This window comes from Sceloporus undulatus, chromosome 1 (genome assembly GCF_019175285.1).
Source record: "Sceloporus undulatus isolate JIND9_A2432 ecotype Alabama chromosome 1, SceUnd_v1.1, whole genome shotgun sequence".
NCBI classification, from domain to species: domain Eukaryota; kingdom Metazoa; phylum Chordata; class Lepidosauria; order Squamata; family Phrynosomatidae; genus Sceloporus; species Sceloporus undulatus.
In genome coordinates, this window is record NC_056522.1 from 48655288 (window position 1) to 48670710 (window position 15423).

General features: G+C 43.6%; 1 protein-coding gene across 3 annotated transcripts in view; it reads right to left on the reverse strand.

Annotated features, from left to right (window-relative positions):
- TOGARAM2 (TOG array regulator of axonemal microtubules 2) overlaps positions 1–15423 on the reverse strand; it is a 123845-nt gene that overhangs the window by 94820 nt on the left and 13602 nt on the right. Inside the window, exon 1 of one of the 3 annotated variants that reach the window (XM_042437822.1) lies at positions 12399–12559. The exons of 1 other annotated variant lie outside the window; for it this stretch is intronic. In XM_042437822.1, the coding sequence (XP_042293756.1) occupies positions 12399–12441 (43 nt within the window). In that variant the 5' untranslated portion in view covers positions 12442–12559. Of the gene's footprint in view, positions 1–12398; positions 12560–15423 lie in introns of those variants that run through there. One more of the 3 variants, XM_042437839.1, reaches the window with a different exon arrangement.

Sequence of the window (15423 nt, forward strand, 5' to 3'; positions counted from 1 at the left end):
AATTTTAGGCTTCATCAATAAAAGTATAGTGTCTAGATCAAGAGAAGTAATAGTGCCACTATATTCTGCTCTGGTCACCACAATTCAAAAAGAACATTGAGAAACTGGAACGTGTCCAAAGGAGGGCAACGAAAATGGTGAAGGGTCTGGAAACCATGTCCTATGAGGAACGACTTAGGGAGATAGGGATGTTTAGCCTGGAGAAGAGAAGGTTAAGAGGTGATATGATAGTCCTGTTTAAATATTTGAAGGGATGTCATATTGAGGAAGGAGCAAGCTTGTTTTCTGTAGCTTCAGAGAACAGCAATGGATGCAAGCTGCAGGAAAAAATAATAATAAATTTATTTCTACCCCGCCTTTCCAAAAAAATGATCAAGGCGGCTTACAAAAGTTAAAAACAGTTACAATACAAAGTAAACAATTACAGTATAAAAGTTAAAACATTACTGCATAAAAAGGGAACAGGAATCAGAAAAAATACACATGTCAAGGGCAAAAGCAATCAGATCACAATGGTCCGGGGTCAGAAGAGGAAAAGAAGGGGCAGAGGAGAAACAGTTAACTAAAGTGGGAAGGCCAGCCGGAATAAGTATGTTTTTAAATTCTTTTTAAAAGAATCTAGTGAGGCGGCGGAGCGAAGCTCTACAGGGAGCTTATTCCAAGAAAATGGGGCAGTGATGGTAAAAGCCCTCTGTGAGGTCCTCACAAGATGTGATCTAGGAACCTCTAACAAGTTAGTCCCAGATGTTCGAAGTGTGCAGGGCGGACTATATGGGGAGAGGCGGTCCTCCAAGTACCCTGGGCCCAAGCCATTTAGGGCTTTATAGGTCAAAACCAACACCTTGTATTGAGCTCGGAAGCGAATAGGCAGCCAATGTATATCTTTTAAAATAGGTGTTATATGGTCCGACCTGGAAGTACCAGCGACCAATTTAGCTGCCATGTTCTGTACCATTTGCAGCTTCCGAGTTTGGTACAAGGGTTGCCCCATGTAGAGCGCATTGCAGAAATCCAATCGAGAGGTTACCAAAGCATGTACAACAGTTTCAAGGTCCCTACGGTCCAGGTAGGGACGCAGCTGGCGTATCAGCCAAAGCTGATAACAAGCACTCCTGACCGTCGCATCCACCTGAGAAGTCAGCTGGAGCGACGAATCAAGGAGTACTCCCAAGCTGCGCACCGAGTCCTTTAAGGGGAGTGTGACCCCGTTCAGGACCGGATGACTGATCTCACCACCCGGAACTGGGGAACCTATCACCAGTACTTCCGTTTTCCCTGGATTCACACTGAGTTTGTTCTCCCTCATCCAGCCCATTACCGACGCCAAGCATGCATCTAGAGGAGAGATGCCATCCTTAGTTACTGCATCAGTCGGAGACACAGAGAAGACTATCTGGGTGTCATCAGCGTACTGATAACACCGCGCCCCGTGTCTCCGGATGATCTCTCCCAGCGGTTTCATGTAAATGTTGAATAGCATAGGGGACAAAATCGCTCCCTGAGGGACACCAGATGTAAGGGCCCTCGTATTGGAGCGACAGTCCCCCAACTCCACCATCTGGAATCTGCCCGAGAGGTAGGAACAGAACCACTGCAAAGCAGTGCCCCCGATACCCAACTCTCCCAGGCATTCCAGAAGGATACCATGGTCGATGGTATCGAAAGCCGCTGAGATGTCCAAAAGCACTAACAGGGACACGCTTCCCCTGTCCATGCCCAGACGGAGATCATCAACTAAGGCGACCATGGCAGTCTCAACTCCATAGCCCGCCCGGAAGCCGGTTTGAAATGGGTCCAGAAAATCGGTGTCATCCAAGATCGATTGAAGCTGGAAGGTGACTGCTCTCTCGATCACCTTCCCCAAAAAAGGCAGCAGCGAGATGGGCCAATAATTATTATGAAGCAGGGGGTCTAAGGAGGGCTTCTTTAGCAGGGGTTTGACCACTGCCAATTTTAATTTAGATGGAAACTGGCCCTCACTTAGAGATGTATTAATTATGCGATGCAACATAGTTAGCACCGCATCTCCCCCCTGTGCTGTCAGCCATGAGGGACAGGGATCAAGGGAGCAAGTCGTCTTCCTGACACTTCGAAGGATCTTGTCCACTTCCTCGGTACTAACAAACTCAAAGTGATCCTGTATAACAGGGGCCACGGGCGCTTCGGACACCTCTCTTACAGGGTCTGCATGAATGCTGGCGTCGAGATCAGCCCTTATCCGAGAGATTTTATCCGCAAAGAAGTTGTTAAAATCGTCGCAGCAGGCTTTAGATGACTCCAAGATAGGGCTCAGGGTGGGAGGGAGCTGAGTTAGCTCCCTCACAACCCTGAACAGCTCTGCCGGACGCGACTCTGCGGACGCAATACGTGCAGCATAGAACGAATTCTTCGCTGCACCCATTGCCACTCCGTAAGCCTTCAAATGAGAGCGAAGGAGTGTCCTGTCGGATAAGCGCTGATGTCTTCGCCAGTAGCGCTCTAGTCATTGCACAGCCCGCTTCCTTTCCCTGAGATCTTCCATATACCAGGGTTGTTTATTGGAAGCAGGCCGGAAAGGACGCTTGGGAGCGATACTGTATATAGCCCTGGAAAGATTACTATCCCAGATGTTGACCAGAGCATCAACAGAATCGCCGTCAGTGCCAGTCATATACCCCTCTAGGGCTTCTTGGAACCTTATGGGTTCCATCAGCCTTCGAGGGTGGACCATCCTAATAGGTCCGTCACCCCCGGGGAGGATAAAGGTAGAAGCCTTGATCCGAGCCTCGACCAGGAAGTGATCCGTCCATGACAGGGGAGAGATATTAGAAATCTCTACCCACGGAGCCTCCATGTCCATACTGAAGATCACATCGAGAGTATTACCGGCGCAATGCGTTGGCCCCGAGACTAATTGAGACAGGCCCATGGCTGCCATGGTAGTCATGAACTCCCGAGCTGCACCTGTTGGAACATCACTGGCCTCGAAAGGGATGTTGAGGTCGCCCAGGACAAGAAGCCTTAACATTAGGAGGAACTTCCTGGCAGTAAGAGCTGTTCCGAGTATGGTGGAGTCTCCTTCTTTGGAGTCTTTAAGCAGAGGCTGGATAGCCATCTGTCAGGGATGCTTTGACTGAGATTTCCTGCATGGCAGGGGGTTGGACAGGATGGCCCGTGTGGTCTCTTCCAACTCTATGATTCTATGATTCTAAGTAAAGAGAAAAATTTAGAGGTTTATTGTTCTCTCACATCACAGTAAGGAAAATGAGGATTTGTTTTCCCTGTACCTGAAAAAAAAAGTAGGTGTGCCAAGTGATATAAATGACAGGGCATCTGTATCTTTAATAAGTGCATAGAATACAGAATATCAACAGGTGTTGCTTGCATGACAACGTACAGGAGCCCTGTCTCTTATTTCACCTGGTAAACCTAAAGAAAAAAAGATGGAGGAGTACAAGGATTTGGTCTTTGCTGTCCCAGAGCCAGGACTACAAGAGATATAATAGATTTCTAGGTTATAGAAGGAAGATTTCAGCTGAAAATCAAGAAAATTTGTTAAAGGTAAGAGTAATTTAAAATGCAACTAATTAATCAGAGCAAGGGTGGGCAATTTATATCTATACAGATGATGTAGGACTATGGAGATTATTGCACTGCCCTTTTTCTTCCTGACCTAGGCACGGGATGAAAACTTTTAAGAACAGATTGTGGACTTTATCGCACCTGTTTTTTTCTCCGTCACAAGTACAGAAAGAGGACGCTCATGTGAGTGCGCATGCGCCCTGCAAAAACTGCATTTTATCGCACGCGAAAACATCCTCCAAAAGGCCCCGTTCTGTCCCCCAGTGCCCAGTCGTCCCCATCCAGTGCTGAGGCACGTAAAATCTCCTGCTCAGAAGTCTTCCGACCGAGCAAAATGGTGCCCATCAGCACTGGACGGGGATGGCTGGGTGCTGGGGGATGGAATGGGGCCTTTTGGAGGACATTTTCGTGTGCGATAAAATACGGTTTTTGTAGGGCGCGTGCACACATGAGCGTCCTCTTTCCGTACCTATGATGGGGAAAAAAACCAGGTGCAATAAATTTCTGTATCACATGCTTACATGCCCAAACCAGAGACATCCCGTACCCAATCCGGACTTCTCCTGTACTTTGCAAAGAATGGCAAAATCCCATTATTTCAAAAAGTGCAAGAGAAGTCTGGATCGGGTACGGGATGCCATGATCTGGTATGGGATGCCTCCCACTCCTGCTCTAAACTCAGTGGACTTAAGAAACTATTCATTTATAAAGCTCTCATAGAAAAAAGTACCTTATAGTTTTTCTTTCTTTAACCCAGCAGCGTTCAGAATGGCTCCTTGGAGCAAAAGATTCTTTACAAGGAGTGGAGGTTGCAGCCCTGTTATATGTATATATATATACAGTAGATTTATCACAAAGTAACCATCCTTGTGATCACAACAGAAGCTGGAGTGGGAACAAGTGAGAGAGCAGGGCAGACAGGTTTTGAATCCAAACTCCAACAGTAATTAAACACCAACACTGAATGCCAGGGGTAGAACATCACAGGTTATTCAAGCATTGTGCCCAATGTTTGCAGAGCACATGTTGTTACTGTCTCCACTAGAGCTGCGGCCAAGATACACTAATGCTGAAAGGTGACTGATAGATCAACTTGCAAGTTTTCACAGATAAACAGAGGGTGGAACAGAGAGTATATTTTCATTTGTATTTCCTGGGGCCTGCTCTTACGGACACTGAGGTCAACCATAAAATGCTTCTTGTTGATTTCGGTGAGTCAGGATGTTTTCAAGGAGAAGCTCAGAAAGACAAGAACTGAAGACTCTCTTCCCATGCCTTCATTTTGCCGCTGCTCTTACTGATGGCTTCAATAGTCATCATGCTATAAATGACAGTGCTACATTTCTTCATTAGATGAAGGAATAAGGTTCATATATGCACATTCATCACTTGAGGTTTGCAACATGCCAGTAAATATCTTACATTTCTGAATAGGCCATCACAGAGATGTAACACCAGTGTATGTTCCTTTCCAAATGCCTGTGTTTACCAAGAAAGGCAATTTTCTACCCTCAAAAGTGTGCTTCTGAACTCAACAGGGGTGCCAGTTTGTGGATTGCAGCTGCAAGCAATGCAAGAATAGGAGCCATGTTTCAGGTGCTGGAGCTATTTCTCAAAAATGCACAAATTTTGCCAAGTTCTAATGTGGGGGCAGATGGCTCTGCCTCGTTTCCAGGTGGCAGTGGAACCACATGGTGGCTTCCACCCAAGTGGATTCCTGTGTCTGCCTTTTCAGTGCTACTCAGCAGGCAAGCTAGACAAATGGGTTACCATCAGCCAACAGGTGGGATGACCAATGAATAGTTTGCCATCAGCCAGGAAGCCTATTTAGCTGTAAACAACAAACTGTGGCCTTTTCTATTCCAACAAAATGTCAGCTGTGCTCATTCTTACTAAATGTGAAGCCCCACACTTGCCACTGGGTCAATAGAACACTGTTCCTAAATATGCTTTTAATACTAGTAGGCATGTGCATGTACTGATATGCTCCACAGATAAGCATTTTAGATCACTTCAGATTTTTTAGTGCAGATCAGTTCACACATTGAGCTGCTAGTCATTAAAAGGCTGCTTTCACCCCCATCTAGTCAAGTAATGAATGGCATATATTAATTGACTAAGATCTAACTCTCTATTAATCCATTTAATATAAAATTAGTTTAAAAAAATCATTGACACATCACCACATATAAAGAAGCCAGCTGATGAAGATAACGAAAATAAGGCCAAAAGAGACAAGCAAGAAGCTGGTATGAGCATAAAGCAAGCACTAGGAGACAGGAAGAACAGTTTAAGGGCTTGGTGGATGCATAGCTTGGTTGAAGGATTTAGGATTTGTGAGATTTCAGAGGTAGAAGAATCTCATATTTTCATAATTGTTAACTGAATGTGCAATTCAAACAGTATAAGCACAGAATCGGTTTAGTGTCCTGCATGAGACAAGGACACTGTGTTCTTGCTTGGTTGTACAGTGTATGAATGGTACAAAGATGTCTTGCATTTAATTAGAGCAACTGTGTATTATGTGATTGTCTGCCGGAGCTCACTGGACCTGTTGGCACTCTGCCTAGCACCTTTCCAGAGAAAACACCCAGAGAACAAGCCACTCACCTGCTTTGGAACTCCACAACTACCGCTCTAGCTCAGAGAACTGGTCTACTTTTTCTGTCCCATATAAGTCCAATGGCAGAGCAATTGAGAAAATAAAATGTGTTTTCTTCACAACCTTCTTCATACCCCAACCAACCCATGCCTCCATCTTTCTCTCTGATACCTATACTTTACCAAATCTTCCTTTCTCACCAGAAGTTCTGCCATTTATATTTCATTTAAAAATACAGCTAGGTTAGATGGCAAAAGAGATTCCTACTGCAGTTGTTAATCCCTTATTTGAACATAAGAGAACAAAATCTTGATTCTGAGTGTTACAGCTCTAACCCAAGACAACAAGCATCTCTTCTTTTTGAAGGGCACCTCCGAGTATTCCTTGCCTAAGAAAATCCTTTGAAAGTCATGAGGTTGCCAAAGATTGTCTGGTGACTTGAAGGCACATAGACACACACAAGAGGACAGTCTTCTATTTGAAGGGCTGTCTTGTGTAAATCTTCTGTATAAGATGAGGAACCATCAGAAGAGAAGCAGCTTGTCTATGAATTGTTAATACCTGGATAAGGGACTGAACAGGACTCTAGGTTTCAGTTTTGACCAGTAAGGTGAGATATATGATATTAGAATTGGTAATGGTTATTTCTGAGTATACTTTTAACACTTGCAAATATCATGCAAACTTTCTGTGCCGGTTTTTTGACTGTTTCGACAAATCAGTCCCAGGGAAGACAAGGAATGGGGAAGCTCAGGGTCTAGATTATATTTAAGGGAACAGTGAACAGTTACTTAATTGTGCCAGAATACAGTACCCTCATACATTAGCTATCCAAAGATTAACTCATATAATCCAAACCTCAATTTGGTATGAGTAAGGAAGCCAAAGAAAATCTCAGCAAAGGATTGAACTCTTTATTATCCAAACATTTAACAACAACAACAAACCCAGAACATTCAAGACATGATATCCTGATACATGTGAGTACAATTAGATCTAACTTCTGTCACTTTCTCCCACTCTCACTTTCTATGACCTATCTGATGTTCATACAGATCATAAACCCAGTTTAACTGACTGGAATTATCAGCTGAGCAAGAGCAACCAAGTAGCTCATTCCCTTAATTGATCGATTAGTAGAAGGATCAATCAGGTGACACTTTCATGGCATTTTACCTTGCTGATGTCAGCAATTAAATTAAAAGGAACAGAAGCAAAAATCTGGTAAAAAAAACTAATAATATTATATTGGTCAGAGGCTCTTTGCTGTTGTTGTATGCCTTCAAGCCATTTCCAATTTGTGGCAACACTAAGGCAAACCTGTGACAGAGTTTCTTGACAAGGTTTGTTCAGAGGGTGCCTTTGCCTTCTTCTGAGGCTGAGAGAGTGACTTGCCCAAGGTCATCCAGTGGGCTTTCCTGACTGAGTAGGGATTAACACTGAAGGCACCATATCCTGTCTGATCTTGGAAGCTAAGGAGAGTCAGGCCTGGTTAGTACTTGGATGGGGGTCCATGAAGGAATACCAGGAGTTGTAGGCTATATTTCAGAACATGCCAATAGAAAACCACCTCTGAGTATTCCTTGCCTAAGAAAACCCTATAAAATTTGTGACAGGTTGACAGGCAACTTGAAAGCACAGGTGTGTGTGTGTGCGCGCACACACACACACACTTTCTCCTAGAGTCCTAGTCCAGCATTAAATTACTAGACCACATGCATTTACAGTTCTGCTTACTACCAAATAGGAAGCAGTGCTTCTTGGGATAGCTGTTTGGCACCACATCCCCTCATCTGAAGGATGGATGAGCTCCTTCTTACCTGTCCTTTGCAGATTTTTTGATTCTTTAGGGGTTGAAGACTCTTTACAAGCCCAAGGAGCTTTTTTTTCATACCCCAAACCTCACAGAACCCTTTCTTCTTGCTTTGGAGCAGTAACACAATCTCTCAGAGTCACAGCAGGTAAAGGTTTCTCTCCAGAGAAGGGAGTGGAGGCAACCAGCAAACATCTTTAATAATGAGCTAAGGGAATGCAAGCCTCATTTCTCTTAGCAGACTTGGGAGTCTCTGAACTTGTTTCTCAGTGACAGGAGGAGGGCATTTCTGCAAGCCTTCTCAGGAATTTTCAAAGGGATGTTTCAGAGCATGCATCAGTCCCATTGCTTATGTTTTTGCAGAACTCTGTTCTTTGAGTCTGTTCCATTTTGTCAAGAGAGGCAAATTAGTGCCATCACAGAGTGTTGGGATGTCCCATCCTAATACCAGGCTGCAAGGTGGCTAAGATCCAACTTTTCAAATATGTAGCAGAATTCTTTCTTCTATCTCCCCAAATCTCTAGTTAGCACTAGAACCAGAATCTCTAGTTCTGTAGAATCTCTAGTTCTGTAAATTTTCATACAAGGGGACAAAACTACAACTTAAAAACAGGTACAGAGAAGGGAGATAGATAAAGGCAGGCCTGAGGTATTTTGTTGCCTGAAGTGCAGAAGCAAATGGCATACACACATATGCAATGGTGTGTACCTAAAACCATGACATATAGAAGCAGAAGTGTCTCCTCATTTCTGGCAGTAGAAAATACTGCAACAACAGATTATGTAAATAACAATCTCTGGCCTAAGGAAACTACCTCCTTCTGCCTATTAGGCTAGTTCCTGGAATTAGATTTAGGCATGAATACTAAAGGAATGTGAGGTGGTATCATATCCTTACAGATGGTGGTAGGCTTTCATGCAATACAGTTTGGAAACTTAAGACATTGAGCCAAATCAATAGCAAGTACATTTCTATACCACTTATCAGTGCACTTAAGTACTTCCTAAGCAGTTTACAAAGTGTAATTGCCCCCAACAAGCTGGGTACTCATTTTAGCATCTCAGAAGGATGCAATGCTGAATCAAGCCTGAGCTCCTGGCTGGTATTGAACTCACAACCTTATGGTTTGTGAGTCAGTGGCTGTAGTACAGGCATTTAAGCACTGCGCCACCAGGGCTCTCATGGAAGGGTGGGATTTGAAGCTAGTCTGAGCAGTGGCATCACATAGGTGTTTGGGAAGACAATTCCAAGCATAAGGGTCACCAAAAGCAACAGAAAGGAGTATTTTGAAGGAGCAGAAAACTTCATCTACCGTTGTCACATATCCGCCAACATTTCATAAAAGAAACTGGGACACATGTGTCCAAGCAACATGACAGCAACTGTTTTTAATGAGGAAGAACAGACAAGCTAGGGGAGGCTGCAGCAGTTTACTTTTGCCTGAGCCTATTGGGAAATGAAAGATTCTGCTCCTTTCCCCATTACTGAGTTATTGGAGTGCAAACTACTTTTGCATTTTCAACACACTTTGTAGCAATTGAAGTAAGCTGAGAATTAGGAGGAAAGTGGGAAGAGGAAAGGAAAACTGGGATATTTTTAAATCATCTGAAAAAGTGAGACCACAGAGGATTAATTGGGACTTTAAAAGCTGATGGCTTTTATGGCTGGTATCCATACTTGTTTGCAGGTTTTTCAGGCTATGTTCTGGAAGAGTTTATTCCTGACGTTTCGCCAGCATTTGTGGCTGGCATCTTCAGAGAATGCTGGCATGGAAGTGAGTGGAGTATATATACTGTGTAACCCTTGGTTGAAAGGAAGTGATTTACATGTGAATCTGTGTGTTGATCTGTTGTTGAATGGCACCAGATTAACATGTAAATCACTTTCTTTCAACCAAGGGTCACACAGTATATATACCTTTTTCTTTGTTGTTGTTGTTGTCAAGTGCCTTCAAGTTGTTTCCAATTTAAGGCAATGCTAAGGCAGCCCTATCTTGGGTTTTTCTGGGCTAAGAGTACAGTATGTGACTTGCCCAAGGCCACCCAGTGGGTTTCCATGGCCAAGTGGGGAATTGAACCCTGATCTCCAAAGTAGTCCAACACCCAAACCACTAAACCATGCTGGCTTTCTTTCTCTCTTTTATAGATTTTCTGTGCAAAAAAAAAAAAATGAACAAAGTAGAGGGGGAAACTGTGAAGGTTACAAAAAGAAGACAGTAGTCTGGACCTCATGTTAACTTCTGTGAATTAGCTTGACTGATTATACAGCAGACACCTCATCAAGAAGGACCCATTGTCATTGAAATCTTGATAAATTAAGATTTAAATAAATAAGGATGGGATTTCTCCCTCCCTATCAAGTATGTACAAATTATACTCTGAATTACATACCAGTCAAAGAGCCACTGGTGCTTGCTGGTTCATCAGTTTCTGCTTGACTAGTCATGAGTTCCCATTCTGGAAAACCTCTGAAGCATTTAACAGGGATTGTTGAACAATTATTATTTGGGATCAAGGAGCAAGCTTTATTTTCAGCCAATTGAAAATGGCTCACAGAAATAAAGGATTGTGTTTGGGACTGTGTGTAGTTTGGTCATGCTATTTGTTTCTAGCTTACTCAAAGAAGTATGACTTCACCTGAATCCTAAGCTGAGAGTGGAATTCCCTGCTAAGTAACCCGTAGTGAATCCATCTCTGAACAAATGTGCTAAGATATTTCATTCTGAGTTGCCTGAATTTATGCAGGGATGCATTTGAGTTAGTCAAATTGTGTTTTTGAATACTGTACTTCTAAGAAATGTATAAAGGGGCAGAAATACCCTAAAAGTACCAGATCCTGTCTGATCTTAGTAGCTAAGCAAGGCCAGACCAGGTTAGTACTTGGATGGGAGAGTGCCAATGAACACCAGGTGCTGTAGGCTGTATTTCAGAGAAGCAACTGGCAAGACCACCTCTAAGAATTCCTTGCTTAAGAAACCCCTGTGAAATTAATGGGGTTGTCATATGTTAACAGATGACTTGAAGGTGCGTGCGCACACACACAAGCATGAATAAAGCTACTTCTTCTTGAGACTTCAATACAACAGCTTAGACCCAGTATCTCTGACCTTGTGAAAAATGTCTTCCTCTGTGGAGTTAACATTGTCTTGTATTTCCAGAAGTTGACTGGATTTGCCATTTTATCCTGAGCATATATGAAGTCAGTAACAATTCCACTACACTTTCCAACCAGCAACCTGACTACATCTGGGGAGCTACATGACTTCCACCCACAGTGGCATCACTAGGGGTGTGTGGTGGTATGGCCCGCACTAGGTGACACCCTACAAGGGAGGTGACACCCAGTTGGATCCTCCCCCATGCTTCCCCCTTGCACTGTCCCAGCACACTCTCCTACACACTCTGTGCTCCCATGCATGTGCTCCCACCCTCCCCACACAGTCCTGCATGAACTCCCACTCTCACCATGCCTTCCCGAGCTCCCCCATATGCACTGCCCCTTGTGTTGTCCTGGATGGGGCAGCTTGGGAGGAGGAAGCATGCACCCCCCAGAAGCCCCACCCCACTCACCGGGTGACACCTGGTGAAGGGACTCCAGTGTCCACTTATACAGAACAGAGTGATCAGGTGGATTAAGTGGCAGATTTACTACTGGTCTGATCTACCTCACAGGATAGCTGCAAGGAGGACAGGGGAGCATCTGTGCCATTCTGACCTTCTTAGAAGAAGGTCAGGGAGAAGAAGGAGGGGGAGAAGTAGGATGCAGATGAATTATTCATTGAGTGGTGATGGCTGAGTGATTTAAAAAAAATAATTGAGTTATTATTGCGGAGGAGGAGGAGGAGGAGGACAGTAGCACTAGCAATAATTTGTTGATTGAGTGGTAATTGTTGATTGGTGGAGTTTTTATAATTGAGTAATTGAATATTTGAGTGATTACTGAATGAAGAGACATGATTTGGGAGTAATTTCAAAGAAAAAACATTTGAATGAAATTGCCTTAGAGAGGATCACAGTAGCACAGTTACAAAAATTGTAGTGTAGTGACACTACACTAGTCAGTAACACCTGATGGTGGTAATAAACAACAACAACAACGGCTTACTATGTCACTCATCTTCTCTGAGGTAAGTGTATTTTTCCAGTTGTCCTGGCTGGTCTTCTTTTTGAGAAAAGCCAGTCAAATACTCTGGGGTTTTCTGTTTCTCCCCAGAACATTTGCAGGACCTTGAAGTTCTGGAGAACTCTTAGTTCTATCTGAAGCAGAGTACATCCCTAGCTGAAGGAAAAACATCAAGCCACACCAACAGTTACATAACAAGTATGCAGTGTGGTCGGCTAAGGCACTGGAATAAACAGCCTTAGAAGAGACAGCCAGCCCTCAGATAGCAGCCAGAAGTGTTTGCAGTTCTAGTTACTCACCTGCTTCATAAAGCCCCCTTGACTTCAGGAACCTGATTTCCATGTTAGTATGCTTGCCATCCCTTAGAAGAGATAATGTGGCTTCAAGTGAGTTTCCTTTCCCCTTAGTGGATTTTGACTTCCCCTAAGTCAGATGACAGATTTTGGAAAACGGTGGGTATCTCTCCAAGGCCAACACTCTGCTGCCCTGAGCTAACAAGCTCACACTTAGCAGGTTATACACAGAGCTGGCAAACAGTGTCACATACCGTGAACAAACAAGGCTGCATAGCAACCACTTCTTCAAAGAAGTCTTGAGATACAGGGCTGAGGAAGAGGTTTTTCTGGCCAGAGTCTCCCTGAGTGTTTGAATAGCAGGCACTGAGCTGACCTTGAGAGCACCCAAACTTTCCAAAAGTCGTAAACCCCAAGTAAGAATGAAAAAGGGTGTAGTGTATTCTGGGTTTTTTACTTTGAGAAGCTGATGTCAGGCAGGAGGACACACTGACATGCTTTGAGATTCCCTAAAGTTTGTGAATGAGCAAAGAAACCTGTTCCTTGTAGTAGCATAAAATAAATATCGACACTGAGATTTAGAGCCAGCATGGTGTAATAGTTTGAGCATTGGAATATGAATCTGAAGATTAGGTTTCTCCTCTTCAACCAGCCATTGAAACCCACTGGGTGACCCACACACTCTCAGCCCCAGAAAACTCTGTGATAGGGTCACTTTAGGATTACCTTAAGTTAGACTTGAAAGCACATAACAAGAACAAACACTTTCATTAGGAGTAGTAGAGGGTACAAACTGCTTCGTCATGTTTCCTCAGGATAACCCTGTGGGATAAGCACCACAAGTGGTCAGTAGGAATTTTGCATCACACATGGACTTAGGACTTACTGCATAGAACTGATAGTGGTCCCACATATCACTTCCTAAACTTTCAAGAAAGCCAGTGTGTGAGATGAACTGAAATGTCATCCTACCAGTTTTCAGGGGAACTCACACATGCATCCCAATTTTTGAGTCTGAAGTAACAGAAAATCATTATTTTCTTACGCCATCCCAACAATGGCTATTGCAAAAATAAAAACAATGGGCCGGAGCAGATGGATGGAAAGGAGTAGTCTGAGTCCACTCTGGCTAGACCTGGGTCGGGACCATGCCAAGCACATGGCCCATTTCCAAAGTGGGCCATCATGTCTCTAATGTCTATATTTTTTCAGATCATTGACAGAACCATGGCAATAAAAAGTGTGGAATTTTCAAGTGCTGAACTCCAGGCCATCATGAAGTTTCTGTTCCTGAAGAAAAAACTCTCAAGGAAATCCATAAGTGTATGATACAAGTGTCTATCATACTCATTTATGCATTAGTGGTGTGCCAGTTTTCAGTGTGGAGATTTTGAGACCAAAGATGCAGCAAGGTCTGGGAGACTTTCAGCAGTGTCAACTCCTGAAATTACTGAGTGTGTTCACGACCTGATTTTGGCAAGTTGGCGAATCTCAGCTAAAACAATTGCTGAGACACTAGAGATAGCCCAGGAACTCATTGGGTTTATAATTCATGAGCAATTGATTATAAGCTGTTAGCCAACTGAGTGCAGAAATATTTGAGTGTTGACCCAAAACAAAATCAAGTGGATACCTCCAAGCTAATTCTGCAGCATTTTGGGTGATCTAGGGATATTTTTTAACTGCTCATCACTGTTAATGAAACATAGGCCTGATACAGACTGCCCGAAAACAACGGTCTGCAGGTGCCCATTTTAACTCCGGAGGGACGCCGCAGCCGCTAGAGAGTTAAAAGTTAAACATCCCTCCAGAGTTAAAGGAACCCTTTTTTCTGGGTTCTTTTACTGACACCTGGGTTACGTTACGAGTGCGCTGATGGTGCATTCATGTCATAACGGATGCACCGCGACGTGCAGACACTACACGTCTGTTACATGAAAATGGCAGCAGCCATGCAGACAGGATGCCACCATCAGGCCTCTGCCATTACATACTGGGGTTCTGGACCGTGCAGTTCCTGTGCCGTCCGGAACCCTAGTATTGCCATCACCATGCCCCTTTCTGCCTGTCTGTCTCAGGCTTTAGTAACCTCACAATGATTTGGAGACCAAACAACAGCCCTTACAGTGGCGGCACTCAGGTTCTCCATGGTTGAAGAAATTCAAAAGTCAAAGATCAGTGGGAAAGGTCATGGCCACAGGTTTGTTTGTTTGTTATAAGAAAGGTGACTGACAAACCTTAGAAGACCTAAATGGTTAAAACAGAATACGACTTTAACTTGCTATGCTAATTAAAGGAGGCACTGAAGGAACAATGGCAAGGGAAGATGCACAAACGTGTTCTTTTTGGCAGGGCAGTACACCTGCTCACAGGGCTTGCAAGGCACTGAATATTTTGGAGAACTGTGGGTTTGAGTGCAGAATATTGCTTTAACCTACTGTAACTTTTACTTGCTAATTTAAATTGCATCCACCATAGTCACCACATCTTGCTCCCTCTGACTATTTCCTTTTTCCAGACCTTTAAACAAGTTTGAAAGGAAGGAAATGTTCAAATAATTCAGAGGTGATAGCAACAGCAGAGCAGTATTTCAATGATCAGAATATTTTTTGCAAGAGTTAAAGAAACTTGAGAAACAATGTGCCAAGTGTACTGAACTTTAGGATTAATATGTGGAATAGCATGTAAGTATCATGGCTGTAGGTCATTCTCTTCTTGATCAGGCTGAGCACACCCTTGTAGAGCCCAACAGATTTCTAGATGGGAAGTCTATGCAGGCAGAATAAATTAACCCCTCCTGGTTTCTTTAAGAACAGGCACACATAACTCAGCACCTCTTCTCTGTTGGTCCAGTAGAACAAAAACACCACTGCAGATCTGCTTTTAGAGGCCTGATAGGAAGCCTATGTACTCTGCACATAAACCCTTTAATGCTCTTAGTGCCTACATGAAATCTGAATTGGCAGTTAAGGGTGAAAACTAACAGGCAACACACAAAATCAGTTTGCTCATTCTATTTCTTAACATGATG